The 27,049-nt window shown below is 46.0% G+C and overlaps 1 protein-coding gene across 15 annotated transcripts in view; it reads left to right on the forward strand.

Annotated features, from left to right (window-relative positions):
- Positions 1 to 27,049, forward strand: part of INPP4A (inositol polyphosphate-4-phosphatase type I A) — a 163,230-nt gene that overhangs the window by 79,621 nt on the left and 56,560 nt on the right. For 9 of the 15 annotated variants that reach the window (XR_015249271.1, XM_086701273.1, XM_086701277.1 and 6 more), the window contains exons 2-14: positions 441 to 511; positions 1,358 to 1,566; positions 2,116 to 2,160; positions 11,034 to 11,152; positions 13,422 to 13,538; positions 13,828 to 13,907; positions 15,499 to 15,610; positions 16,415 to 16,505; positions 16,985 to 17,132; positions 19,990 to 20,120; positions 21,972 to 22,076; positions 22,605 to 22,713; positions 24,997 to 25,014. Coding sequence is in view for 14 of the 15 variants with exons in the window: in XM_086701273.1 (XP_086557399.1) it covers positions 1,461 to 1,566; positions 2,116 to 2,160; positions 11,034 to 11,152; positions 13,422 to 13,538; positions 13,828 to 13,907; positions 15,499 to 15,610; positions 16,415 to 16,505; positions 16,985 to 17,132; positions 19,990 to 20,120; positions 21,972 to 22,076; positions 22,605 to 22,713; positions 24,997 to 25,014 (1,181 nt within the window). In the remaining variant the exon portion in view is untranslated. Of the gene's footprint in view, positions 1 to 440; positions 512 to 1,337; positions 1,567 to 2,115; positions 2,161 to 3,392; positions 3,525 to 11,033; positions 11,153 to 13,421; positions 13,539 to 13,827; positions 13,908 to 15,498; positions 15,611 to 16,414; positions 16,506 to 16,984; positions 17,133 to 19,989; positions 20,121 to 21,971; positions 22,077 to 22,604; positions 22,714 to 24,996; positions 25,015 to 27,049 lie in introns of those variants that run through there. The other 6 variants (XM_086701276.1, XM_025932843.2, XM_025932848.2 and 3 more) reach the window with 3 other exon arrangements.

The following is a 27,049-nucleotide window of genomic DNA, read 5'->3' on the forward strand; positions in this document are numbered from 1 at the left end:
ATTTGGCTCCCGCTGCAGCCCTGTGAGATGGGTACTATTAGCCTCATTGTAGACACCAGAAACCAAAGTCTCAGAGGGGCCCAGCAACTTCTCCCTTGAGCTGACATTTGTGAGCAGGACTACTGGAAGACTCAGATTCTTATCTCTGCATTTTCCCTCAGCCACACAGTGGGTGCTTTAGGGCTGGTCCATGTTCCCCTGGATCACCCCTGGATGGGGATAGGAATGTGCATTTCTGTTTCTCATTCTCTTGGGCTTGAGCAAGACCTTTGCTTTTGAGCCAAAAAGTTAGATTGTTGTGTGGAGCTCACAGGAACATGTAGTAACTCTTGGCTTCCCCATATCTCTAGGCATTAAGATTATAACATAAGCATCATAATATGCACTCTCGAGAACTTCATGTTTGGCCACTTGTTAAGTTAATAATTTTCCATTTTTAGATGATGGATTTGGACGTGCTTCTATGAAGAAATGCCACGTGTCTCAACTGGCCCAAGAACAAACATGTCCAGTAAGTTGCTGGCTGAATATTAACTCAAGAGCGAGAACACAGGCCTTCAGGTACACAGGTGTTGACATACTTTGAGAAGACAAGAGTGTCTGGATACATGGAGAGCTTTGAGAGAGGTGTTTTAAACAAGAGAGGTTGGTTCCTTCTGGAGACAACAGGAATTGTAGCATATACATGGGCTGGAAAAACGTGAAACTCACTTCTTACTGCTTAACCCACTTCTTAGAGCAAATGTATGTTCTGTGCCATGCCGGAGTATCCCTCTGATTCAGCCTGTGGTGGCACTTTGCCCAGAAGTTTCCATATCCATAGCACAGCACTATCCACTTTAGTTAAGTATAGATTACATGCACATGTTTTCTAAGACCAGGAGACCTGTGAAGTTCCTGTAGCTGTGGGAAGAAAGAGAGCAGGTTGGAGACATGTGCCTTTGTCTCTCCAGGGTTTCACCATGCCAGTGGGTGGCAGACCCTTCATGCATCTCCTATCCTTCTGACAGAGGTGAATTGGTTTTATGTTAAAGATTCTATGAGACTTGTCAACAAAAAAGCATAGTAAAACAAGAACATTTCAGAAGCCATCTTTCATGATTGTATCTAAACCAACAGTTACTGTGGTATGTCTTTGTTGAAGAGAACATGATTTCCTTATGGGATCCCATGAGCATATGTGTTGGTGTGTGAGTATTGGGGAGTGCAGGGGAAGCACTCGAAGGGGCCTAGGTCATCAGACTCTCCACCCCTGGCTCCTCCCTTGCCTGTGTGAGGCATTTATTCTGTCCATGAGAGCACAGTCACTCAGTCACCATCCCTATGTTTCTTACCAGTGTCGGTGCCTTTTTCTCAGGACTACTGCCACCTTAGGGGATTAGGGCTTGGTGACAGCGCGTCCCGGGGAATCAGGTGTGGTCTGACCCAGGAACAGGAAACACATCATCACCAATGACATCATGACAGCAAGAGAGCACAGCCCTCGCCATGGTGCCAGGGCCCGTGCGATGCAGCGGGCTTCTACCATTGATGTGGCAGCTGACATGTTGGGCCTCTCTCTGGCAGGTGAGTCTCACAGGGCCTGCGCCAGGTTCCTGGTGCAAGGTCATGGCACATACCCTGTATGCCTGCCTCCTGGGGTACCCTGTGGACAGCCAGAATGAGCCCCCAGTGACTGCCCACTCCAGGTGGCTGGAGGGCAACCTTTTGTTGAATCAGGGCGTAAGGGAGGGGGAAGTCAGCCCTCTTCCTGGGAACCGCTTCCATTGGAATTGGACCGCCGTCAGTTTTCCAGCTTGAGTGGGCACCTCCAGGGCTCATTTGCCAGTAGATGATATGGGAATGTCCACAGTGTCTGTCTGGCAAGTGCCCAGGACATGATCAAAGCCCTCCTTGTTGTGGCTTTGCAGAGCTTAAGAGGAGGGGGGTTTGATCTTGGAGTTGGAGACTTCTTAGGAATCTCAGAAGTGAAATGTTTAGAAAATGAAAAACCTATCTCATATAATAGTTTCTGAGGGGGGAAAATGTAGAATGTTGACTCTTTTGAATAAAATCTAAATGCAAGGAAAAGTTTATTGAGCATGATTTTTTTCCCGTCATTTCCTTTTTATTCAGGAAATATCCAAGATCCAGATGAGCCCATTTTAGAATTCAGCTTAGGTAGGTATCTTTTTGCATTTTTCGTTTGCTTTGCAATATACGTTGCTTAAAAACAGAAACACGACCCTGGCTCAGATTTGTGTCAGAGCACTTGCTGCTACTGAAGTGTCTCTAAGATGAAGCCACCGGGCAGGTGTGAATGTCCTGTGGGTGGAGGGAGCCTGGAGCCTGCAGATTTCAGCCTCCTCAGCACATGTTCCCTCCAGGCTGGCAGTGGGGGTGGGGGGAGGGCAGGGGCGAGAGGTGAGCCCCCCAGAGCTGCGAGGACAGCCTTCCTAGGGATGTACCCACAAGGTGGGAAAGCTGGCTCGGGGTGGGAAAGCTGGCTCGGGGCGGGCATTGCCAGTCCTAACCATACAGCCCTGTGCAGTTGATTTTAGCCATCTGGCCCTTGGTTCCCTACTCTGTGGGTGGAGGCAATGATACCTAGTGCTTTCCCTCTTGGGCAGCATCAGAATGTCCTAAAAACTGTCCTGAATGCCCTAAGATTATCCTAAAAAACTCTAGTAGTATGTGCTGGCTCTGGGATCAGGGAAGTAAGGTATTACTGTGGCTTACCCAGAAGATCGGACAGTGTGGTGGGGTCACCCACAGATGGTTCTCCTTCATAGCCTGACACACTCCTGTGTCCTTCTCCCCTTCCCTTGTCCCCTGGGCAGTGCTCAGCATTGGCCCCTGGCCTGGCAACGGTGTCCGGGAGGTAGTGGGACATAAAGGAAATACCTCCTCGAGAGCCAGATGACCTGGATTCTAGTCTGGACTGTGCCACACACTAACCACATGGCCTTGACCTTGCCTGACCAGTTTTCTCATGTGCTATAATAAGGGGTGTTACCGTTTGAGAGATAAAGAAGATCATGGTGGTTAAAACAGAGCAAAATCAGACAAATGTCTTTGACTAATGGCAAACTCCATAAAAATGTAAGGGCATTATTATCAAATTAATAGTAAACTTTGAAAACATCGCCATTTCAGATTGAATGTCCTTAAACAAGTTCAGAGGGTTTCCCAACCCTGACTTAGTGGCTAGTTCTGCAGTGAGAGTGAGTCCTGCATTGTGAACTGGGAACAGGAGGGTAGGGGAAGCAGTCTTTAACCCTGCTGGGATTCCCACACCTGCCTGCCCCCAACCTAGAGCTTTATTGCTCTTCACAAATTATAATACTAACCCAAGGACTTCCACTTTCACAAGGGAACAGTGAACTTATCTCCACCCCCTTATCTTAAATCAGCACAGACATCAGGAAGAATAAGCAACAGAAACACTCTGTGCAGTGAGACATCTTTGGAACCCCCAGACTGTAACCTGTGAGGAGGAGGGAACAGGCGGAGAGGAACGTGGTCACACCTGCATGTCTGTGAAGGTGCTGGATTTGTCCGAGAGATACTGGGGAGCTCAGAGACAAAAGCAAGGGCTTATTGGAAAGCTTGTATAAGGAAGAGTTGGAGGTTCAGGTTCCCACCACACGCAGCCCTGCAGGGACTGGTGGTTATTCTCATGAGAAACTTGGGAGGCAGAGAGGCTCTGGGCTGAGGTCCATTAGCACGGAGGAAAGCATGGTGAAGGTCCAGAAGTCTACTGAATAACAACCCCTACCTCGCCCTCTCCAACCTTCTTCCTCTTATCCTACTTCTACCAGGCTTATTCCTCCAGGCAGGAGGCTTTCACTCTGGAAAAAGGAAACTCCCACTCCCCGCAAAGAGACAGATGCCAGCTTTCTGGACCCCAACCAAAAGTAGGCTGGCCAGCCACTCAGCTCACTCTCATACTCAGCTTTTTGATACCTTATTCTTACAGACAAATGGACATTCTTTTGTGCATATAAAGATTGGTACATGCATGCTGATTTCAGCTTTATCCATAATAGCTAACACTGGAAACAACCCACATATCCATCAGCAGAATTAACTATGATACATCCATACAATGGAACACCACTCAGCAAGGAAAAGGAATGAAGTACTGATACACACATAGTTGAATCTCAAAAGCCTTGTGCAGAATGAAAGAAGCCATACTCAAAAGGCTGTATGCTATAGGATTATGTTTGTGTGTAACTCAGGAAGACCAATCCGCAGTGATAGAAGACAGATCAATGATTGGTTGTCCAGGAGTGCTGGTGAGGGCTGCCTGGAAAGGGGACTGGGAACTCTTTGGGGTGATGGAAATGTACTGTATCTTGACTGTGGTGGTTATATAGATGTCTATGCTTATCCAAACTCATTGAGCTCTCCACTTAAAATAGGCACATTTTATATATAAATTATACCGCAAAGTTGATTTGAAACAAAATGCAAGAATGGTTAAAGTTTGAAGGGCTTTGTGGAAGGCCCACACATGGAAGAGGAAGCAAGAAAAAATAGAACCTGGAAGAAATACAGATATTGAAGAAAGTAGAAGAAAACATCAAAGAATTATAATTTATACCCTCAAGAGAATATGGGATACCCATAAAATAAAACAGGACATTGTAAAGAAAAAAAATTGAAGAACAAGGGCAACCTTAGAAAGTTAAAATATGATTTAAAGAAAACTTTAAGAATTCAATATACATTCAAAGATATTCAAGGAATTATCCCCAAAAGTAAACATTTTAAAGCAAAATAGAAAATGGGAGAGAAATTCAAATGGAAAATTAGCAAATTCAGGAGGCCTAACATTTACGGGAGAGAATAGGAAAGAATAGAAGGGAGGGAATTAACGAGAAATAATACAAGAAGTCTCTCATAACTGAAGAGTGTGGTTCTAGGTTAAAAATGCCTGCTAAGGCCCAGCATAATGATTGGAAAAAACCCATAACAAGGCACATCCTGGGAAAGTTTCCAAGCACTGGGAATAAAATGAAGATCCCAAAACTTCCAGAGGGGGGGGGGGTGCAGTGTGGTGGAGAACAAAACAGGTCATATCCAAGGATCAGGGGTCAAACTAGTGTGGAGGGGATTCTCAGTGGCACTGGAAACTTGAGGACGGGGGAGCAGCACCTTTAACGTGAGTGGGAAAATATTTCTGACCCGGAATTCTCAAGCAGACTATCAGTCAAATGTGAGGGTAGAAAGAAATATATTTCAGCTTTGCAGACTCTCAAATAAACTTCTCCCACATCCTTTCTCTGGAAATCAGTGGAGGATGTGTTTTACCCAACAGAGGGAATAAATTGAGAAAAAAGAAGACATGGGATCCAGAAAACAGGGCCCAGCACAGGAGAGAAGTGAAGGAAATCCCAGTTGGCTCATAATGAATAATATTCTCTTAGCTTTATTAATGCAGAACATGGATTTAACAAAAAAAATCTCAAGTTAAACTGATTGAGTGTAGAGAGAGAATGAGAGTCAATGGATTTGAGGTAAAAATCCTCACCCCTATAACAGAAACCAAGATATTTCTGAATTTGGCAAATCAAGGACAGTACTATTGTCATTTGAATTACATACTTGGGGGAAGAAATAGCTTAAAAAGATGAGGGTGAATTTTATGTCAAGCAATTTTTTTTTTTTTTTTTTTGAGAGAGAAAGAAAATATGCCAAGCAGGCTCCACGCTCCGTGCTGAGCCTGACGCAGGGCCGGATCCCACAAATGGTGAGATCATGATCTGAGCCGAAATCCAGAAAGAGTTGGATGCTTAACTGACTGAGCCGCCCAGGCACCCTACCTTTTTTTTTTTTTTTTTTTAATTGTGGTAAAAATCACTTAACATATCTGGGTGGCTATGTGGGTGGCTCGGTCAGTTAAGTGTCTGTTGGTTTCCACTCAGGTCATGATCTCGTGGTTCGTGGGTTTGAGCCACACGTTTGGCTCTGTGCTGGTAGCATGGGCACTCTCTCTCAAAATAAATAAACATTGAAAGAAGGAAGGAAGGAAGGAAGGAAGGAAGGAAGGAAGGAAGGAAGGAAGGAAGGAGAAAGAAAGAAAGAGAAAGAAAGAAAGAAAGAAAGAGGTGAAAACAGGAGCCAGATGATTGAATGGTCAAATATTTTATCTTAAAAATAAAAGTTTAAAATTTGGAAGTGCTCATTTTAAAACCTATAATACAGAAAATGTTAGAGGAAAAGAGTACCCTATCAGAGAGAGAATCACAGTTGGCATTTTGGTATAGATCCTTCCAGAAATATTTTTTTACACCCACTCAGTGCTATACAGAAGTTTTAATGATTTTTTTTTTTTTTTTTTTTTTTTTTTTTTTTTTTTTTTTTGCCTGTGGAGGTGATGGGATTATCTCCAAAAATGTCATGCTGGTATTCTTAACGTGTTTTTTTTCATGTAGCAGAAATGTCATTGGCATCTTTTCATCTTAATAAACACAGGATTTGGGGCACCTGGGTGGCTGAGTCAGTTAAGCATCCAACTCTTGGTTTCGGCTCAGGTCATGATCTTATGGTTTGTGGGTTTGAGCCCTGCAGGCTCTGTGCTGACAGTGCAGAGCCTGCTTGAGATTCTGTCTCTCCTTCCCTCTCCGTCCCTCCCCTGTCACATGCTTTCTCTCTCTCTCTGTCTCTCTCACAAAATAAATAAATAAACTTAAAATTTAAAAAAAAAACCACACACACAAACAAACATGGGATCTGCCCCATCACTTCGGGTGCTTATGTAACTCTATTGTATGGCTGTGCCATATTTGTTTTAACCAGTCTCCTGTTGTCAGATGTTTAGGTTCTTTCCAATTTGCCATTATAAACACTACCACAGTGAACATGCTTGTATATAGATCTTTCACATGCTTTGTTGATTATTTCCTCAGGATAAAGTCTTGGATACAGAATTGCTGAGTCAAAGGCTATGTACTTGAAATACATTTTACTGCTTTGCCTCGATAGCACTTACTCAGCTGGGATTATAGATGATCTGGTTGGAGAGGCAAGGCATACATACCACAGACTCGTGGCTTCTCTGGAAATAGGCCAAAGCAATGTAAGAGACAGACAGGAGATGTGATTGTGGGTTGCTGAGGGAGAGCTTCATGGAAACACTGAGGACGAGACTTAGCTGAGCTGGCTAGTGGTTGGGGCCAGAGAGTGGTTGGGTCCAGAGAGGAAGGTGTGTTCTGAAGGTGGCAGTTGGCCCATCAGCCCTTAAACTGATACCAGTCTTCCAAGCTTTGGCCACCTGTTATGCCTCAGTCTGTCCGCTGTCACTTGTGCTTGAAAGACCCAAATGTTCCAGCTTCGCATGGTTGTTAAGAACTCATGCCTGATGAAGGGGCGTGCCCAGAGAAACCAGGCCTTGAGGGTCTTAAACAGTAGCTTAAAGGAGAGAGAGAACAAGTGAAATTGTCAAATCCCTGACTCCTGCTGAGTCTGACGTAGCAGAAGAAATAGAAGAGAACTTTAAAAATTAGTAAAGCGTTCAAGCTTTTAGAAGAAAACAGAGGATCACTCCCAACAGGGAGGCAAAGATTTCTGGGGCAGAATGCAGAAAGCACTAACTCTGTGCTTTAGTTTGCTGCTGCTGCCTAACAGATGACCAGAGATGGAACACCTGAAACAGCACAAAGATACTACGTTACAGTTTGCTTAGGTCACAAATCCACTGGGCTCAGCGGAGTCTCTGCTCAGAGTCTTACAACACCAAAATCAAGGTATCTGCAGGGCAGTGTTCTTTTCTGGAGGCTCCAGGGGAGAACTTGTTTCTTTGCTTTTCATGTTTTTGGTGGAATTCAGTTTTTTTGTGTGATTTTGCTAGCAGCCAGTTGAGGCTGGTTCTCACTTTATCAAAGCTGCTCACATTCCTTGGCTTGTGGCACCCTTCTTCCATCTTCAGAGCCAGCAATGGCAGGTGGAATGCCTTTCATGCTTTGACTCTCTCCTGCCCTTTTTTCCCCATAGTCACATCTTTCTGACTCACCCTTCCACCATCCTCTGCTACTTTTAAGAGCATGTGTGATTAGGTTAAGCCCACCCAGATGATCCAGAATAATCTCTCCATGTCAAGGTTCCATGACCTTAATCACATCTGTGGTGCCCATAACATAATATATTCACAGGTTCCAGGGATTAGGATGTGGATACTTTTTTGGAGGGAGGGACATTTTTCCTGCCTACCACTCCCTAAGATTAAAAGTCTAAAAAAACACAACAAAAACAGAAAACAACCAAAAGTCTTTAAGAAAATAAATTGTAAGATATCAATCTTTTGGGGGAAAAATATTCACAACACATATACCCACCCGAGAAAGGACAGATCCAGAGTAAGATACAAATCAACAATAAAAAAGTCAACAATTCAGTTTACAAATGAGCAAAAAAACTTGAGCAGACTCTTGACAAAAGAAGTTTTAAAAATGAACAAGCACATGATAAAAAGATGCCTTGCATCATTAACAATCATGGAAGTGCAGATTAAAGCACATCCATTAGAATAACTATGAAATAAAGACTGACCCTACCGAATATTAGTGGGGATGCAGAACAACTGGAACTCACACACATTGCTAGTGGGATTGTAAAATGGTACAACTACTTTAAAAAAAGCTTAGCTTCTTACACAGTTAAACATATCCTCTGCTCTAATCTAGAAATGTCTCTGTTAGGTACTTAAGCAAAAGAAATGAAAGCCTATGTCCACGAAAGGAGACGAACAGGAATGTTTGTAGTGGCTTTAGTTACAGTGGTTCACAACCAGAAACAACTCAATGTCCATTAACAGAATGGTTAAATAAATGCAATACATTCACACAATGGAATCTAACTCATCAATTTAAAATAAGAGAGTGATGGCTGGCGAGGATGTGGAGAAACGGGAACCCTCTTGCACGGTTGGTGGGAATGCAAACTAGTGCAGCCGCTCTGGAAAACAGTGTGGAGGTTCCTCAAAAAATTAAAAATAGATCTACTTTATGACCCAGCAGTAGCACTGCTAGGAATTTACCCAAGGGACACAGGAGTGCTGATGCATAGGGGCACTTATACCCCAATGTTTATAGCAGCACTTTCAACAATAGCCAAATTATGGAAAAAGCCTAAATGTCCATCAACTGATGAATGGATAAAGATGTGGTGTGTATGTGTGTGTATATATATATATATATATATAAATAATGGAATACTGCGTAGCAATGAGAAAGAATGAAATCTGACCATTTGTAGCAACGTGGATGGAACTGGAGGGTACTATGCTAAGTGAAATAAGTCAGGCAGAGAAAGACAGATACCATATGTTTTCACTGTTATGTGGATCCTGAGAAACTTAACAGAAGACCATGGGGGAGAGGAAGGGGGAAAAAAGTTACACAGAGGGAGGGAGGCAAACCATAAGAGACTCTTGGATGCTAAGAACAAACTGAGGGTTGATGGGGGGTGGGGGAGAGGGGAAGGTGGGTGATGGGCATTGAGGATGGCACCTGTTGGGATGAGCACTGGGTGTTGTATGGAAACCAATTTGACAATACATTCTGTTTAATATAAAAAATAATAAAAAAATAAAAAACAAAATAGAATAAAATAAAATAAGAGTGATTACGTACAACAATATAGATGAATCTCGAATACATCCCATTTATATGAAATTCAAGGACAGACAAAAATGATGGAAATCAGAAATTGGTTGCAGAGGTAGGGGAAGAATTGGTAGGAATGTTCTCTATCTTGTTGTGGTGATGGTGGCATGGGTGCATATGATTGTCAAAACTAACTGAACTAAAAACCTAAGCTTTTTATATTTTATTATATTCAATAAATGATGAAAATTCATAAAGTCATATGAGAAGATGATACAAGTAGATAATTAGTGAACCGGAATTATTTTTCAGAAGCAAAAATCAATTTCTAAATTGTAAATCGCCAGTGAACATTTTAGAAAATGGGAATGATGAGGGCAGGAATGGCATAGTGTAAGGACCTCCAAAGATCCTCTCCTCCATAAAGGCAACGAGAACACTGGCAAAAATGGCCACAGTCCATTGCTTTAGATCTCTGGAAATTGACCAAAGACTTGAAGTGGTCTGGAAAGCATTTATTACTCCTCAAAAAAAGGTGGTTGTTTGGACCAGTTTTGAAGTTTGATTGGCCACATATTTCATCAGTTCTATGATGTATATTTTTTCATGTTTTACTCTTTAATCAGAAAATATCTTACAATCAATAGCATAGCATAGTCTAATGGCAGTGGGTCTTTTTTCTTTCAGAGTGCATTTCACAACAGATAGCATGTTCATTTCAGTGAAATGTGATCATCATTCTTATGGGTTCCTTCTGTGATAGAATTATCTGAGTCTTATCTATTAAAAATGCTTAGTACAATAAATTTGGTACCGTTAGTTCCAAAAAGTAACATTTATAATAATATTGCACTTGATATGAGGTTTATAAGGAGAATAAAATGAGCAATAACTTCTTTAATAAAAACAAAACATAACAAAACTTTGTTTATGCTGCCACAGAATTTTGGATTTACTTCCAGCATACATTCACACAGAGACCTGTAGGACACCACAGCTCAGGGCTAGCCACCAGTCATAGGATGCAGGCATGTGTAGCTGTGTCTTGATTTTACAGACTATGTGGCTGCTTAGCTCAATTAGTTAACAGTTCAGTTAGTTATTAAGGTCACATGTTATGGGTCAGACCCCATGTGAGGTTGTTGGCTTTGTGTTCTAGTCCATGGACACAGAAAGCCCCCTTCAGCCCAGCTTTCTACTGACAGTTACAGCCTTGCTGTCATAGGGCTGAGAGATTGGGGGTGGGGGGGTGGGCACATGCAAAGAGATTGCTTCTAGTTTAAAAGATCACCTTCATGTGATAACTGACAATGTAAGTGTCTCATCACTTTAGTGTCATTTACTTTTTTGGGGGGTGGGGGTTTCTTTGGGTGTGTTTGGAACAGAGAACTAATTGGAGCCTGATTTTAATGGATTCTTTTCTTTCTGATCTTGATTCTATAGCTTGCAGTGAGTTGCATACTCCATCGCTAGATCGAAAACCAAATAGTTTTGTAGCAGTGAGTGTAACCACCCCTCCTCAGGCATTCTGGACAAAACATGCACAGACGGAGATCATTGAGGTGGGTGCTACTAGCCCTGTCCCCTGGAGCTCTGCGATGGACTTGCATGGTGTTTGTAGCCCCCATGGGAGGGCTGTGAGTGACCTGAACACCTGTAGCTGCAATTATGTTTATGTGAATTGTTGCTGCTTCCCCATGGGTTTTCAGTACATTGACATTTTTCTTCACATTCATCTGACTGGCATTTATATTTGCCAAGTTATTTATAATTATTGATTTGCTATTGGCTGGTTGTTCTTGAACAACGATCCCATAAGGTTATTGCCGTTTAAGAGGTAAGAGCTCATTCTTCCTTGTCATTTTCATTTGGCTGCTACTTTTGAAGAATTGTGTTCATTAATCAAAGTTTGGAGAGTGTTAACTATTAACTAGCCTTCTTACTGGACATACCCCCATTTTTATTGGCTTTTTTGGTATGTCCTTTTGCACTGTGTGTTTTGTATTTACTTTTTACGTTAAAGTAAATGATATGCTTTCACCGTGGGAATTTTACAAACTTCTTTTAGATAATTTTGTACCTTATGTAAGTTATGAGAACTAAGGGTAGGAGTTATATGAGATTGTACAGGATTTTGTTTGTGATGTGAGCAGCTATGTGAATTAACCCCTCCCTAGCAGTCTCAAACTACATTTCCTCCTCTTCTCCCATTTTACGTCAGATAGACCACCCTTTTTCATTCTCTTGGAAACTTATTTCCAAGTTCAAATGAACAATTTTGTTTTCTAGGCATCTGCTGAGCACTGCCTATATGCGGAGCACAGTGCTAGGTGCTGTGGATCATACAAATACCTCGGAGGCCTAGTCCCTGTCCTAAAGGAGCGTACCATCCTTTGGGCAGGGAGGCAGAGTGAACATGGTCCATCTCTGCACTGTTATGTGGGAAGGGGTAGAGTAGAGAGATGAGGTCAACACGTGGGGTGTGGGGGCCCATCCAGCTGTGAGGATTAGAGAGGCTTCCTTGGGTGGCACTGAGTGAAATTCTGACTTAAGAGATCTGCGTGGGGCCCAAGAGTCTGCACTTCTCGCAAGCTTCCAGGTGATACCCATACTGCCAGTCTGGGGATCATGTGTTGAAGATCACGCCAGAGTTCTGTGGTTGTTACGCAAAGGCAAGTAATAGGAAAGCATCATGTGGTTTGGGAAATAATTTTATCCTGTTCTGTGTATGCAAAAGGCCCAAGTGGAAGTGCAAGGGAGAGAAGCCTTGAACGTCAGGCCAGGCATTTGTAGCGGGCCAGTGCAGGCTTTTCCGAGGGGAGTCACCTGACTAGATGTGCTTCAGGGAGGTCCTTAGTTGATAGTCATTTGGGGAAGTATGTAGGGCCTTACTGTCAGTGGGAAGGAGTGGAAAGAAGGGGTGCTTGTGATAGGCCCTGGAGGTGGGTTTGTGGGAGCAGTTCATTGTCTCTGGGTGGTTGAGAATGACGGAGAAAGAGGCACCAAAGCAGACATTTGTGGCCTCCTTGGGAAGAGAGGCAGAGATGGGCTTAACCAAGGGCAGATGGAGGGTGAGATTGGGTGGGCTGTGGCCCCAGCAGGCCACCCAGGAGGGGTTGTCCGGCAGACTTTTAGAGACTAGGTCTGAAGTTGCAGAGGGAGAGCAGCTAGAGGCATGGGACCCACAGCAGGTACAAACAGGAACCATTAACCATTTGGCTAAGATAGTTAACCACTACCTGGGAAAGAGAATATGATATGGGGCTCTTGGGGGGTGGGGGCAGGGCTAAGCTGCCAGCAAATGACTACCTATGATCTGGAAACCAAGAGCTAGTCCTTTGAAAGGCATAGCCTTCAAAAGGTCAGGCCTTAATTATGCCAACTACAGGATTCTGGAAATAAGAAACGACTCAAGCCATTCATTTTCATCTGTCTTTGTACATCTTAAAGGAACAACCCACAGTGGTAGATCCAAGTATATAACTCATCGGAAGTTGTAATACTAAGAATACACACGTACATCTAGCTTATTTCAATTTTGGAAAATCCCTTCTACTGAGTGAGAAACCCTTAGAGTGAGCCCTCAGGCATGTCTTGGGCGGTGAGCCTGCTTGTGCCTGGATCTATAGAGGTGTGTCAGACAACTTTGTCTTTTTGGAAAGCAGCATTTTGGTTGGTTTGTATGCATCCATTTAAGCCGCCATTAGTGTTTGTGTTGATCCAAGTTGGTAAGAACATTAGTGTCTCGTTCTGAAAATTTGGGTGTGTTTCAAAACCATTTACTTTTAAAAATCAAACTCTGTATTCTGATTATTCTCTTTTCTATTCCAGGGAACCAACAATCCTATATTTCTAAGCAGTATTGCCTTCTTTCAAGACTCCCTTATCAATCAGATGACACAAATCAAACTCTCCGTGTATGACGTCAAAGATAGATCTCAGGGAACAGTTAAGTAACACGTTGTGGTTCATGAGATTTTTCTTCCCCTTTTTTTTAAGTTCTGTAACCATTTGAGTGAGAGCTAAACACAGATTAACATTATTACTTTGGTCACAAATTAACTGATGTCCAAATATATTTGTCTTTAGGAATTTCTTCCTGAGCATCTCTGTTGGGCTCCTGAGATGAGGGTCAGATGTGTTATGGGAACCAGCCAGCTGGACTCCTCTGAGACCTGTTATTTGGACCAGAGGCAAAGAAAGCGTACTAATGCCTTCTTTCCCCCCTCTTCCTTAGATGTATTTACTGGGCTCTGGAACATTCATTGTCAAAGATCTTCTCCAAGACAGGCATCATAGGTTGCATTTAACATTAAGGTTGGTGTTTAATTTTATTCCCTTGAAATAATCTGAAATTATGATGTCCAGGCACGGATGTGGGGAAAGGCCCCATTTCCTGTATGGAAAGAGTGCCCAGCCCTGTCCCAAAGGCTGACCTAAGTGAAGAGGTGGTTTGTTCACTGAAGTGGGCCTGTCAGGGAATGGCAATGCGTGGTGTCCATAGGAAATATGAGCCCAGTTGTACCTAAAGGGAATATGTGCCCAGCAGACCTGAAGGAAGTCTAGATACATACATATTTTTGTCTGTTATCTTTTCTCTCCCCAATAGAATATGATCTGCTAGATAGCAGGGTTTTTGTCTGTCTTGCTTCATGGCTGAATCCTAACCACCTAGAACAGGTCCTGGCACTCCATAAATATTTATGGAAGGAAAGCAGGAAGGGAACCCGTACTGTATCTCTGGAAGGAGGATGAAAGAGGTCAAGATGTCAGCCGTTTCTAAATTCATTTTGGGGACAGTTCTCACCCAAACCCTAAAATGGTGTTCTCTTTTTCAAAATAATGTAGAATTTTGGAAAATAGTCCGAAATTGCAAAAGGAATTTGGCGATGGTTAATTACCTGCTGGATAGCACACAATTCTGAAGCTGTGGTGACGGCCATGTGGCAGGCATTGGGCTGCAGTCCTCAGTGTGCCTAGGGAACCTGACTCAGGATAAAGGGCGAGTCTTAAGAGAAAATGCAAAGGGTACTGTGGGGCAAAGGGCTGCTAGAGAAAAATATTCAGGTACATCCTGTGATAGAACTAATTCTAATTATATTAGAGTTAAATGAAAGAGGAGGACCTCATCCTTTTGAAAAGGAGCTATGTACGACTCTTGCACAGAGAGAATGGGGAAACGTTTTTCCAGGCATGAGAACAATGAGAAAAAGTCACAAAGGAAATTGTCGGTATATGTGACCACAGAAAAATTGAGAACGTGGCTAATCAGACATCTGAAATAAAAAGGCTGAGGCTTTGGGTATCCCTGGGGCTTCCCTGGATGAATCAGATGGACCCACGCAGCTGGCAGCCACCCTGAGGGGTCTTAGGGGTCTTAGGGGCAAAGCTGACCAGGGCTGGAGTGGCATTAACTATGTCATAGCAGGATTCAGAGGCTTTGGGAAACCTTGGGTGACCTCAGCATACTTGGTGTCCAGATCTAGGTCTGAGATCTAGATCTGAGGTCTTGGGTCTACTCAGAGCTTAAGGATAGGTGGGAAGGAGCAGAAGGGGTTCAGTGCCAGAAGGAAGTACTCTCCAGTCCTGGTTCTGAGATGTGTCCTCATCACTCCCTGGGGCAGGGTCAGCTCAGGGGCTGGTGGGCACCTCCCCTCCAACTAGCTACCAGGCACATCCACAGGTCTCTGTGGTGCTGTGTCCCCTCTCAGATGCAGCCCTTCTCTGTGCTCTCATGGTTTCCTTGTCTGCCTCCCCCGGAGCCTGTGTATATAGTGAATGCCGGCCGGCTGACCAGCAGGCCGGATCCTGGCACCCCTCGATGACCTAGGATGGCTGAGTTTTGCATTTAAACAGAAAATGAAGTGCAGGCACAGCACCTCTCACCAGAGCACATTGCTCATTGCAGATCTGCAGAGAGTGACCGCGTGGGTAACATCACCGTGATTGGCTGGCAGATGGAGGAGAAGTCGGACCAGCGGCCTCCTGTGACTCGGTCTCTGGACACCGTCAATGGGAGGGTGAGCACACCACCTTGCCCCTCTCCATTAGAAGGAGTAAGAGGACCTGTCCAAGTCGACTTTGCCTCTGGCCTCAGGGAAGGGAAAGACAGAGCCCCCAAGACAGGAGGTGCCAAGTACCCCCAGGCACTTCTCAAAATAGAAGGGGGTCCTCTCAGGGAGCATGGTATGCAAGGCTCTGCTGGGGGAGCCTGGCTGGGGAATCTGCAGTCAGGAGGGGAGAGGGGCTACTCGTGGGGGGTATGGAATGACACCGGGATTACCTTTGCTGTTTTGTTCTATCTTCCCTCCCAGGCACACACGTGCCCCACAGCCACCTTGTGCACCTCTGCACCCTCTCACCTACCTTCTCTCCATCTCCTCCCCTCCCTCTCTGTCACCCTGTCTCCCATGCATCATTGCTCACGCAGACCCTCTCATGCTCTCAGACTACAGTTCTAAGTAAGAGTTCAAACACTGGTAAGTGGTCATTGCCATAAAATTACTCCAAATAAGCCCAGAACATCAGGCTGTGATAACATTCCTGGGCATCATCTGTTTCCTCCCTCTCATTCTATACATCACAACAATGCAATACCAGGTGAACTGAGCTTGTCACTAGAAAATGGTGTGTGTGTGGCCTAAGTTCAGTATACTGGGAGGTGGATTAATTTGTGGCTTGGGCAGTGTGTTTATTGTAGAGTAAATGGTGGAGACTAATTTTTTAAGAGTAATATATGATGCACCTAGGCCACATTCCTACTGGGTGTTCTGGAGTTGTCTGGGCCTTACTGCTTCTCTGTGCTTTTCTGTACACATCCTCAGATGGTTCTGCCCGTTGATGAGAGCTTGACTGAGGCATTGGGAATCCGATCCAAATATGCTTCGCTGCGAAAAGACACTTTACTGAAATCGGGTAAACAGCTTCCTCCGTTGGTACTCTTGCCACTCTTGTGAGTGTCCTCTTAGGCCCGCGGTCACCCTTTCCTCCCCACCTGCTCTGGTTATCACGGCCAGGCATCCTGTGCCGCGTTTTCAAAAGGCCGTGCCTTTTACCAGCATATGGAATTAGTAATACTCCAAGCAAGGCGGGGAGGGGGCGAGGGTTCCTCCTTCATTTCACTCTTTCTCATTTTGCCTTGGGTTTTGTGACTGAAAACCTCCCCACCCCAGCTCCTGCACTTTAGAATTAGTTACACATCCTGGGACAAGAAGATTGCATGTCGCGGGGGAGGAGCACGCAGGCTGTCCCCTGGCGGGTTTTGGTTTAAATATTTTCGTTCCCCTGAGATGAGCAGTAAGAAGCCCTGCTGAGGGCCTGGGGAGGAGGGCCCGTGCGACAGGCCTGCAGCCAGCTCACACACAGCCTCGGTCTCCCCTGCCACCTCACCTCAGTGTTCGGCGGCGCCATTTGCCGCATGTACCGGTTCCCCACCACCGACGGCAACCACCTGCGGATCCTGGAGCAGATGGCAGAGAGCGTGCTCTCCCTGCACGTGCCCCGGCAGTTCGTGAAGCTCCTGCTGGAAGAAGATGCGGCCAGGTGAGGCCATGTGGAGAGACCAGCCGCCCGTCATGCCCATGTCGTATGCCCCTTCCTTTCTGGAAAGTTAGATGTGGTGGGTAGAGCACTGGCAGCAGAGAGACCAGACTGCAGACCCAGCCTCCACCACTTGCCTGCTCTGTGGCCTGGGCTTGCCAGAGCCTGCGTTTGCTCACCTGTATCTTGGAGTTCCTGTGCAAGCCAAGGTGCCAGAAGCACCAGATGTGTGCCCAGCACTCAGTACCTGCCCCCTTCCCTTCCCTTCTCCTTTCCCCTCAGTTGGCCTGCAGAGAGTTAGGACTGGCTGATAGTTCTCTGGTCCTGGCTGCCTGGGTCAGCGGTTTCCTAGGGTAGGGCCACAATGATACAGGCTACAGAAGCCTAAGTACAGCCCACTGGGGCCCTCTGCTCCTCCGTATATCTCAGCCCAGGGCATATTCCAATGGTCCCAAGACAGGGAGAAGCCAGAGAGGTGATTCAGCACCACAGATTGTGTCTCCTGTCTTCCTCAGATGTCATTTCTGCTCATCATAAAATGATGTTAATTGTGAACACAATATGACAGAGCATGAAAGGAAACAATGCAGTCAGAATCTCACTGTTTTAATACAGCTATTTTTAAAAATTTTTTTATCTTGAAAAAGAAATCAACCTCAGAGGAAAATGACAAGAATAATGCAATAAGCTGCTTTATCTCTCTACATGTACTATTTTACAGTTATTTTAATTTTAACATTTTTCCTTTCACCTTTTCCATATTTGTTCAGTTTTTCCTAGCTCCCATCTGCTTTTGCATAGATCTTCGGTTTTTGTGCTATAATTTTTAACTATGGCACAAATTCCCATTATTCAGACTGTATCTTGTGTGTGTGTGTGTATACACACACACACAAGATGTATATAAGATATACACACACACACACACACACACACACACACATATATATACATATATATATATTGTTTTTTAATGTTTGTTTATTTTTTTGGTGGGGGAGCTAGTGAACAGGGGCTCCAAAGTGGGCCCTGCATTGACAGCAGACAGCCCCATGTGTGGCTTGAACTCACGAACCATGAGATTATGACCTGAGCTGAAAGTTGGATGCTTAACCAACTGAGCCACCCAGGCGCCCCTCAGACTATAACTTGAAAGCATTTATTCATTTCAAAGGCATTTTGGTTTTGAGGGCGTTGTTGCGTTTTACACACGTGGCTGGTGGTGTGCCTGGTATGGGAGGCTTCTTGAGGAGCGAGACAGACCGTGAGAGACAGACCCTCCGGAGAAGCAGGGGCCGTGCACAGAGCCCCGGCTGCACGAGCTGCGTACAGAAATCAGAAGGGGTGGTGAGAAGGAGGGTGGTCTGGGCAAGCCTCTGTGAGCCGTGACATTAAGCTGACACCCGGAGCCTAAGAAGGAGCCACGTGACGCATGGGTAGAGACACCAGAGAGAGCCCAGCAGCAGCTGCGGCAGACGGGGCTCATGTGCTCGTGAGCAGACCCACAGCTGGTGGGCGAGCTGGCCAGCAGTGAGCAGGGACGGAGGCCTCACCACAGCCTTGCCCACTTTGGTGTTCTTTTACTTTGATGTTGCTAATTTAATAATAATAAAATGGTACAACTCTCTATTTACCTTCAGAGAATTTAGTAGATTACACAGAATTAGCTTTTTTTAATCCCCCCCAAAGGAAAACATGCATAGTATGAAAAAACAAATAGTGCCAAAAGAGCATAATAGTGCCAACAACATAAGTCTTGAGGCCTTCTCCTCTCTGATCTACTTCCCAGAAACATCCACTTTTAGCCATTGTTTACCACTATGTTTCTAAATGTAGTATTCTCTTAACTAACCAGTTTCAGGGATTAGCTACTCATTCCCTGTGATAAAGATTTTAGGTCTTTTGTAGTTTCCCATTACCCAGCTTCCTAATATGGTTATCCTTTTTTCTTTTTTTAAAATCCATCTTGTGTTTTCATTATTCTGATTATGTAGCTGTTATTTTACTGCTGAGCTAAGACATTTATATTTCAGTTTTTATACAGCTTTTAATTTTTCTGGAGGTGACAGATCCTCTTTTTTCTTCTCCTCTTCTCCCTTTCCTGCCCTCATGTAACTTTTAGATTTAAACAACTCATTACTCCCATAGACAGCCAAAGGAGGCACAGCCAAAGTTGCTAGCTCCCCGTGGCCCTGGCCCCTTACCCTGAGGGACGGCACTGAAATAGTGGGGGCTGGGTAAGTGCGGCAGAGCATGGCCACCTGGTGCCGTCCAGCTGTACACTGCTGCTCGGCAGCTTTATGTTTCGCTGCAATGTTCTTAGGGGCGGGGCAGGAAGGCCCAGGCCTCCCCAGAACGTGGGGGCAGTGAGAAGCTGTCTCAGCAGCTCCTGGGGGAGACAGGTGAGTGAGATGGCCTCATGCAGTCGCTTACAGGCCTCCACTCCTCTCGTCTTCCAGGACGGTCCCACGTCCTTCTGTGCTGCCCAGACTCACATGGGCTGCAATCCAGGCCTTCACCCGCATGGCCTATGTGGGTACCAGCAAGGAACCGCTCCCCTAAAGCCCCTCTCCTCCACTTGGTTTTCCCCGGACATTTGACAGAGTTTCTGTGAAAAGCTTCTCTGGGTGTTTTTCCACATGGTGAGTGGCCTGCCCTTCACACGGCCATTCCTCTTAGAGCGCTCTGTCATGCTGCCCCACTGCTTGCTCTGTAGACCTGTGGTGTAGCCATTGTGCGAGGCCTTCCCTGGCATCGGCGATACGTCCATGTCCATTTTGTTCTCCTGCTTGGTTAGGACTCCTGTGCACCTCGCAGAGAAGTGAGCGGCTGCATGGCCTGATGTATGTGTGTCTTGCAGAGTGTGTGAACTGGAGGAGTTGGGGGATCTGTCCCCTTGCTGGGAGAGCCTCCGGCGCCAGATTGTCACTCAGTACCAGACCATTATCCTCACGTACCAGGAGAACCTCACTGACCTCCATCAGTACAAAGGTGGGTGCTGGGTCTCCCCTTTCCCAGCTAGCAAACCAGAACCTGGCTCCAGTACTGTCACTGACAGACACTCCTAATGGGTTTTTAAAAATAGATTCTCATGTAGGTGTGAACTCCTTAGAATATGGATTTCTCAGATCTTAATTAAGACAAGTATGTGAAATGCATTGAAAATTCCTTCTCTGGTGTCATCTGCCAACTAACGTAGGATGAAATTTAAGAGAGATGAAATCACAGGCTGTTGGTTCAAGGTATTTTTTCATCTTTGTCTAAAATGCCCAAGGGAAATGCCCAAAAGACATAAACCATTTACTTTCAGACAGAGTGGTTTCCTAGACTTCCCACTTTAAATATTTAACAGTCCTTGCATTGAACGTCTGAATTGTCTAAGTGGAGCTCACCATTTTAAGACTCAAAAAAGAGTGAAGTACAGGAACCTTTCTTCTTGAAAGATGCTATTTGATTTTCAAAACACTCTTAAGGGTAGATTTAGAAAACTATTCTTAACTAATTCCCTTTTTATTCAAAAACAGAATGAATTTTTTGGGTTTTCTTTATTCTCTATCTTCACATTCTTTCCTTCTCCCCCATTACATAGGGAATTTTGGGGTTAAAAGAAGATCTCGAGTCTTTACTGTGGTTTTGACACAGAACATAGGAACTTGTCCATGAACTTGGCTGAGAAGAAGCCAGATACAGGCATGAGGACAAGATGATGGTGTCCCGGGTTTGGTTTGAATCTGAAGGGCAGGTCTAAGTATATTGGCAGCATATGACTGAAGGAACTTAGGCACCTACCCATGCCAGGTACCTGTTACCTGAGAAAGCAGGAAACCCACATGAGCTTGAGTTTCCAGAGCAGAGAATCTCAATGTCAGTGTGCATCCTGGTCCTTGAGGATCTTGCTGCAGTGCAGACCTAGGATTCTGCATTTCTAACAGGCTCTCAGGATGCCACTACTGCTGATTTCTGGGCCACTGTGAGTATCAGGTCCTGGAGGACAGTCTCCTAGGGCAAAATGCAAAGCAGACATCGGCTTGTCTGCATTTTGTATCCTGGCAAAATTCACCTTTTATCACTAGAGAAAAGGTCTATTTCTTCTGTTCTTCTGATTGTCGGTTAATTTATAATCCCTTTCTTTTCTAGGCATGTAGTTCTTAATTAGTGTTAGATTCTGATCAGAGAAACAAGATCGTAGATGGTAGTTACAAAACATCATCCACCTTAACTGCGCCCCCCCCCCCCCACCCGCCACCCTTTGTGTAAACAAGGGAACACATTTAGGTTTGTGTTTCAGAGGGTCGCTATCCATGCTGTGCGGCATCTGTTCATCTTGATAGATCTGAGGTGATGAGCAGACCTTTTCACCCCGTTGCAGAATTGAGATGTGTTGCTCTAGTCGAACCAATTTCTCAGCTCTTGCATGATGGCAGTCTCTAAAGTTGGAACAGGCAGTCCCTAGCATGGACCCATTTGCTTTTTATAGCAGTGCTGACATCGTGTTGCACAAAATCAGTCTTTGTGGCGGACCTTTCAGTTGAGAGCTGAGTCATGGGAAGGCAGGGCACCAGTAACCGTAGCTTTCTGAAGCTGCTTCTGCCCGGCTCTGCTCTCCACCTGAGTGCCTGGAGCCAGTCTTCTGGCCAGCGAGCCTCCCTCCCTCCAGTGTTTCACCCACCCGCCATCTGGAAATGAAATGTGCTCATGGGTAATTCAGAATTTCCTAGGCCACTGCCAGCGTGTTCATGCTTACTCGTAGCGACTTCCTCAGAATATCTCTGTTCTACTTGCCATTCCTGAGTGCAGGGTACATGTCAATGGTCCTTGTTTTCTCATATTCCGTTTCTTTAGGTCCCTCGTTTAAAGCAAGCAGTTTGAAAGCAGATAAAAAGTTAGAATTTGTTCCTACAAACTTGCACATACAGAGGATGAGAGTTCAAGACGATGGGGGGTCAGGTAACTATTTTTCTGTTCCTCTCGCTGAATCACACTTCACTTCCTTTCTCCCTGTGCACCTGGCCCCCGAGTTGCCCTGCATATGTCCAGCCTTCCCTGTATGTTCTTCTGCCCGGCAAATGAGATAAGAGACATGTTACAGGACCTTTGTAAGGTCTTTGTGCCCTTGTCTTTTCCCTCCTTTTGTTCCTGCCCCCTCGTCTGTCCTCCTTCCAGCTTCCCTTTGTGTTTCTGTGGCAGAAAGTCGCCTGTCAGTTACCCTTCCCAAGGAGGGTTACAAGGTGAGTGTTGCTGGTGGCTGCCTCCGGCCCTTTATGGCCCCATCTCAAGACATGTAGGAACCTCTGCTGAGATGATGGTGCTGGGCTCTAGGGGCCCCGCAGACAATCCAAGCTATGGGACTGAGGGAACAGGCTGCTTGGAAATGGGCCGGAGGGGCAGGGTCCCAGAGCTGCGTGCATATCCCTGTAGCTGGCTTGTCCACAGGCCTGAGCCCAGAGTAATGGAGGAGAGCTTTCTGTCATTCAGATCAGAACTATGACATCGTCACCATCGGAGCGCCAGCAGCACACTGCCAAGGTTTTAAGTCAGGAGGTCTCCGCAAAAAGCTGCACAAATTTGAAGAGACCAAGAAGCAGTAAGTATATGGAGGGTGTCTGTGGTCCTTGTATGGCTGTCTGGTGCTTCCTAGGCTAAAAAAAAAAAAAAAAAAAAAAAAGAATCAAAATATGACTGCAAAAATCCAGCCATCCACTGTGCTTTTGTGTGGCGGGAGGAGCTGCCTCGTTGCCACTGTGCTACTCTGTGTGTGTGGCTGAGCTGGGTGGTGATGAGGGCACCTGATTCACTAATCCTGACCCCGCAAGTGAACAGCAAATTGAAATCCCCCTGGAAGGTGGCTACCCTTTATGGGCTCTCTGCTGGCTCAGCCGTCCCTTAAAGCCCCTAGTCAGTCACACCAGGTGTGTGGTGTGTGTCGAATGCCACAAAGTGTGAAGCCTGCAAGAGATCGTTTCCTTTCCTAAAAGGACTGCAGTGGTAAACATTCCCCGTTTTAAGAAGGCTAGAGGGGGTGGGGGTGGGAGCTGCACACAGCTGCAGTCCAAGCAGGAAATTGCCAGGTAGGCAGGTGGGGGAGGGTGTTGTGGAGGATGCAGTGAGGCGTGGCTGAGGCATGGTGTTTTGAGGAGAGGAGCTGAGGGTGAGGGCTGGCCTCGTTGGCAGCCTGCGCAGTGCGGGGCCACACGCTGGTGACCAGGGTTGTGGGGCTGACAGATGTAGCCCTGGCCCTGAGGAGCTCCCTGCCTTGCCTGGGAGCAGACAAGTCAACTCCACCATTTGGAGCAAGCAGTGCCATGCCTGGAGCATGGGTGATGTGGAGACAGCCATAAATCCCAGCTGTTGTGTTGGATATGTGGGAAGTGTTGGTACTCTTCCAGAATGTCACCCATCAGGATTTATGTAGGTGAGGGATGAGAGTGTAAGAGGTAGGGGCAAGAGTGTAAATGATCCTGTAAGACCCAGGGACCATGAAGTAAAGGAAGTAGCACAAAGGTGTCCCCTTGGGGAGAAGGGTTATTACTTGATCATGTGTTCAGGCTGATAGGGAAGATGAAAGTGAATGCATCTGGAGATGCAAAGGCCAGACCAGGCACGTAGTCGTAGAAGGGACTAGAGAAGAAAGTGAGATGCAGAGAGATCTTTGAGGAATGAAGGAACAAGCTGCAGATACCGTGGATCAGCCTCTGGAGAATGTGGAGTTGAAAGTGTCAGACTTATCAATGGAGAATGGAACAGCTGGAAGGAAGTTGAAGCAAAGGCCCAGGGGCATCAAGAGAATCAACAAGGCTTCCAGGTGGAGAGCATTAGCACCTGCTGGGGAAGTCGGGGGCTCTGTGCTTCCGTGGCCAGGAGTCAGGACACAGATTGAGAAAACTGACCGCAGACTGGGTCAAGGAGGGGGTGAAAGGTCAGGTGCAGTAGCCGGTCAGTGGGCTAAGGGGATCAGGGATGCAGGTAGGAGTTTCTCTACCCATGGGGTGAGGCTGGAGGATAAGCAGGCAGGTGGAAGAGAGCACACCATGAGAAATCATCACTGGGATGTGTGCACAGGTTACCCCAAAACCAAGGGAGCCCCGGAGCCGGATGCAGGAAGAACAAGAAAGGGCCAGGGGTTAGGAAGAGGAATTACAGCCTTAAGGGCAAGGCAACATTCTTGGGAAGCCCCCGGACAGTCTGCTTGACCTTGATTGATTCCACAAGGGCTCTTCCTTGCCCAGACAAGCCATGTAACCAGACCCGCCTGAGGAGTCACTGACTCCAGGGTTCTCTGGGAATTAGGATGAAGAGGAAGCTTCCTGGGCCCACCGCAGCTCTGCACAGCCTGCCAAGAAATTGCGTGTCTGTCACTCCATTGCATGTGGCTGTGTGGGGGTTAGAGTAGGAGATTTGAGGGTGCTACAGGCCCTAGGGGGGAAAGCCCATCAGGAGGGCTCACCACTGGCTGTCCCTGTCCCAGAAAGGTCAGGATGTTAATACCTGATTACTCTGTATGTTAACTTTAGAACTTATTTTCAAAATGCCTCTGGAGTATTTTTCACATAAATAATATAAATTTTCATTTAATTTCCTATTCCCATTATAAAACTGCTTGCAGAAATGATTTTCATTATTTGAACTTTCCTTTAAATGCAGACATAACTTGCCCACAGGTGAAATGTCTCCCTGGGGCTTGTGCAATGGCACTGATGTTGCTCTGATGACTGAGCACATTGGGCTCATGAGTTTTATTGTCCCTGCAGTGGGGGCCTCGACACCTAACTTGAAGAATTTTGACAAAAGATAACTTGGCTTTTTAATTTTTTGTTTCGCATTTAGTGTTTGCTAACTCCTAATATTTCGTTTTGGTTCTTTTCTTTAGCAGTTTTGAGGAGTGTTGGTGAGTTTTCTGTCTGTGGAGAGAGTGTCTGTTTGGGTCTTGCTCTCATGTAGAGAAAGCCTGTGCTGTCCCCTCCTCTGTGAGGTGCTTCACCCCTCGGTGCCACCGGGGGCCCCTAGTTAGAGCCTCGTAGACAGAATTCTCCCTTCCAACTGCAATGTTCTTTGATAATGAATAGCCTGTCTCCAGTCCACCATTTTACCTTTAAAATCTGGCAGCAGTTGATTGCTGTGTGCGCTCCGCTCCGAGAGAAGAACCAGTCCTGTTCCTCCCAGGCCAGGCAAGTCCTGGGTGCTGGAATTTCAAGTCAACCCATTGGTGTGGCTGGGAATCCCTTTCTGGCTTCTTTTACAAGAGTCTTAGGGCTTCAGGTTTCCCTTTCCCATCACCTCTTGCGGGAATGAAGCCAGCTTACGTTTTCATAATAATAATTTATGCAGATTTTTAAAACAGTGTTCCTTGGGTCAATTTTCCCCCTGAGGGCAAACCAAGAGTTAATATAACCAAGTGACTTTTTCTACCAAAGAATTAGATGGCAGCCGGAAATCACTGTCTGCTGCCTGGGGTCTCCACCGCTCCCCCAGGCCCTCCGCGGTCACGCCTGACGTGCTGGCTCAGGCTACAGCCAGGCCTCTGCAGTGCCCTTCACTTGGTGACAGGCCCCAGAAGCCCCTGCAGCCCTTTGGAGCTGCTGCCATCTCAGAGCTGGTGAGGCTCAGGGGCCATGGCTGGGCCCTGCCTGAGATGTCAGGGCTCTGGTGGGGACAGCAGGTGCTGAGGAACCTCCCACCCATACTGAGGCCTCTGCAGCTTTCCCCACTTTTAGGACTAGGTGACTGTATATTCACGATCATCACTGAGCGGCAGCTCTTTGAAATTTACTCTTCCACACCCCCGCCATATGCTTCCTGTGTGTAAGTCCTGGATTACTGTTATTAGAACGTGGCCTGTGAGAACACAAGGTGAGTAGGGGGTGGTGCTTTCCTTCTGACTTGGGGGGATGGTATGTATTGGTTGAAGTGTACACGACCATCTACATACACACGTGTGTATCTACATGAAGCACACATTGCATGTGTGCTCGAAATATTGGGGCCAGGGAAAAACAGATTTTTAAAAATTCTATTTGAGATTGTATTTTTAAGACTAAATTGTCTGAAATGGCAGCTATTCATTTGGAAGAGTGATTGCAGATTGGAAAGTAGTCATGTGCACATCGTGCTGTGAAATGACTTCTCAGATCACGTGGGCTTGGTTGCGGTCTGCTGCATGGGCTTCTGGCAAATCCATTGTGTTTTACTGTGGTGTGTGGGCTTGGGGTGTTGTTTCTTTCTGGGGTGCTTTGGTTTTTGGGTTTTGCATGTTTACACCATAGTCTGTCAAGGGAAGTTTCTTGGTGACCTGCCTTCGGGTTACCCTGGAAAGGGCCTGGCAGAGGAGGATCTGCAGCCCTCATCTCCAGGGGGAACTATGGAGGTTGTGCTCCTCCACCTTCACTCTCTTCCCCAAAACCCAAAGGACAGCCCTTTGAGGGAACCAGTCAGGGCTGATAAGGATGGGGACTAGAGCTCACAACTTCAGATTGCAAGAGACAATGAGGACATCGGTGCTTTACCACTCTCTGCTTTCTTTGGCTTTCTCAGATGGTCTGAAAAATAAATGTGTAATATTAAGATGGTTTCGGATCTTCACTGAGAGACTTGCCATCTATCACCTCCATCTTGAATGGCCAAACATGGTGCTCGCTTCGGCAGCACATATACTAGAATGGCCAGACACGTTAGCCAGGCCCCACACAGCCAGGATGTAGAGTCAGTTCTCCGGAGGCCTATGTCTGTGCTGCGCAGGGGCTGGGCTGTAGCCTTGACATCGATCCTAAGATCACACACTGCTTGACGGTGAGAAGGTAGGGAAGGAGGAAGAGCCAGGTTTTCAAAGCTGTTGAGGTGCCCAGGCCTGGCCTCTGGCCTGGCACGTTCTGTACCTCCTCTTCATCCGATGGGACATTGTTTTTCCAAGTAGAGAAGCACTGGAG

This window comes from Puma concolor, chromosome A3, assembly GCF_028749965.1.
Source record: "Puma concolor isolate L17-30 chromosome A3, mPumCon1.1.hap2, whole genome shotgun sequence".
Classification (NCBI taxonomy): Eukaryota; Metazoa; Chordata; class Mammalia; order Carnivora; family Felidae; genus Puma; species Puma concolor.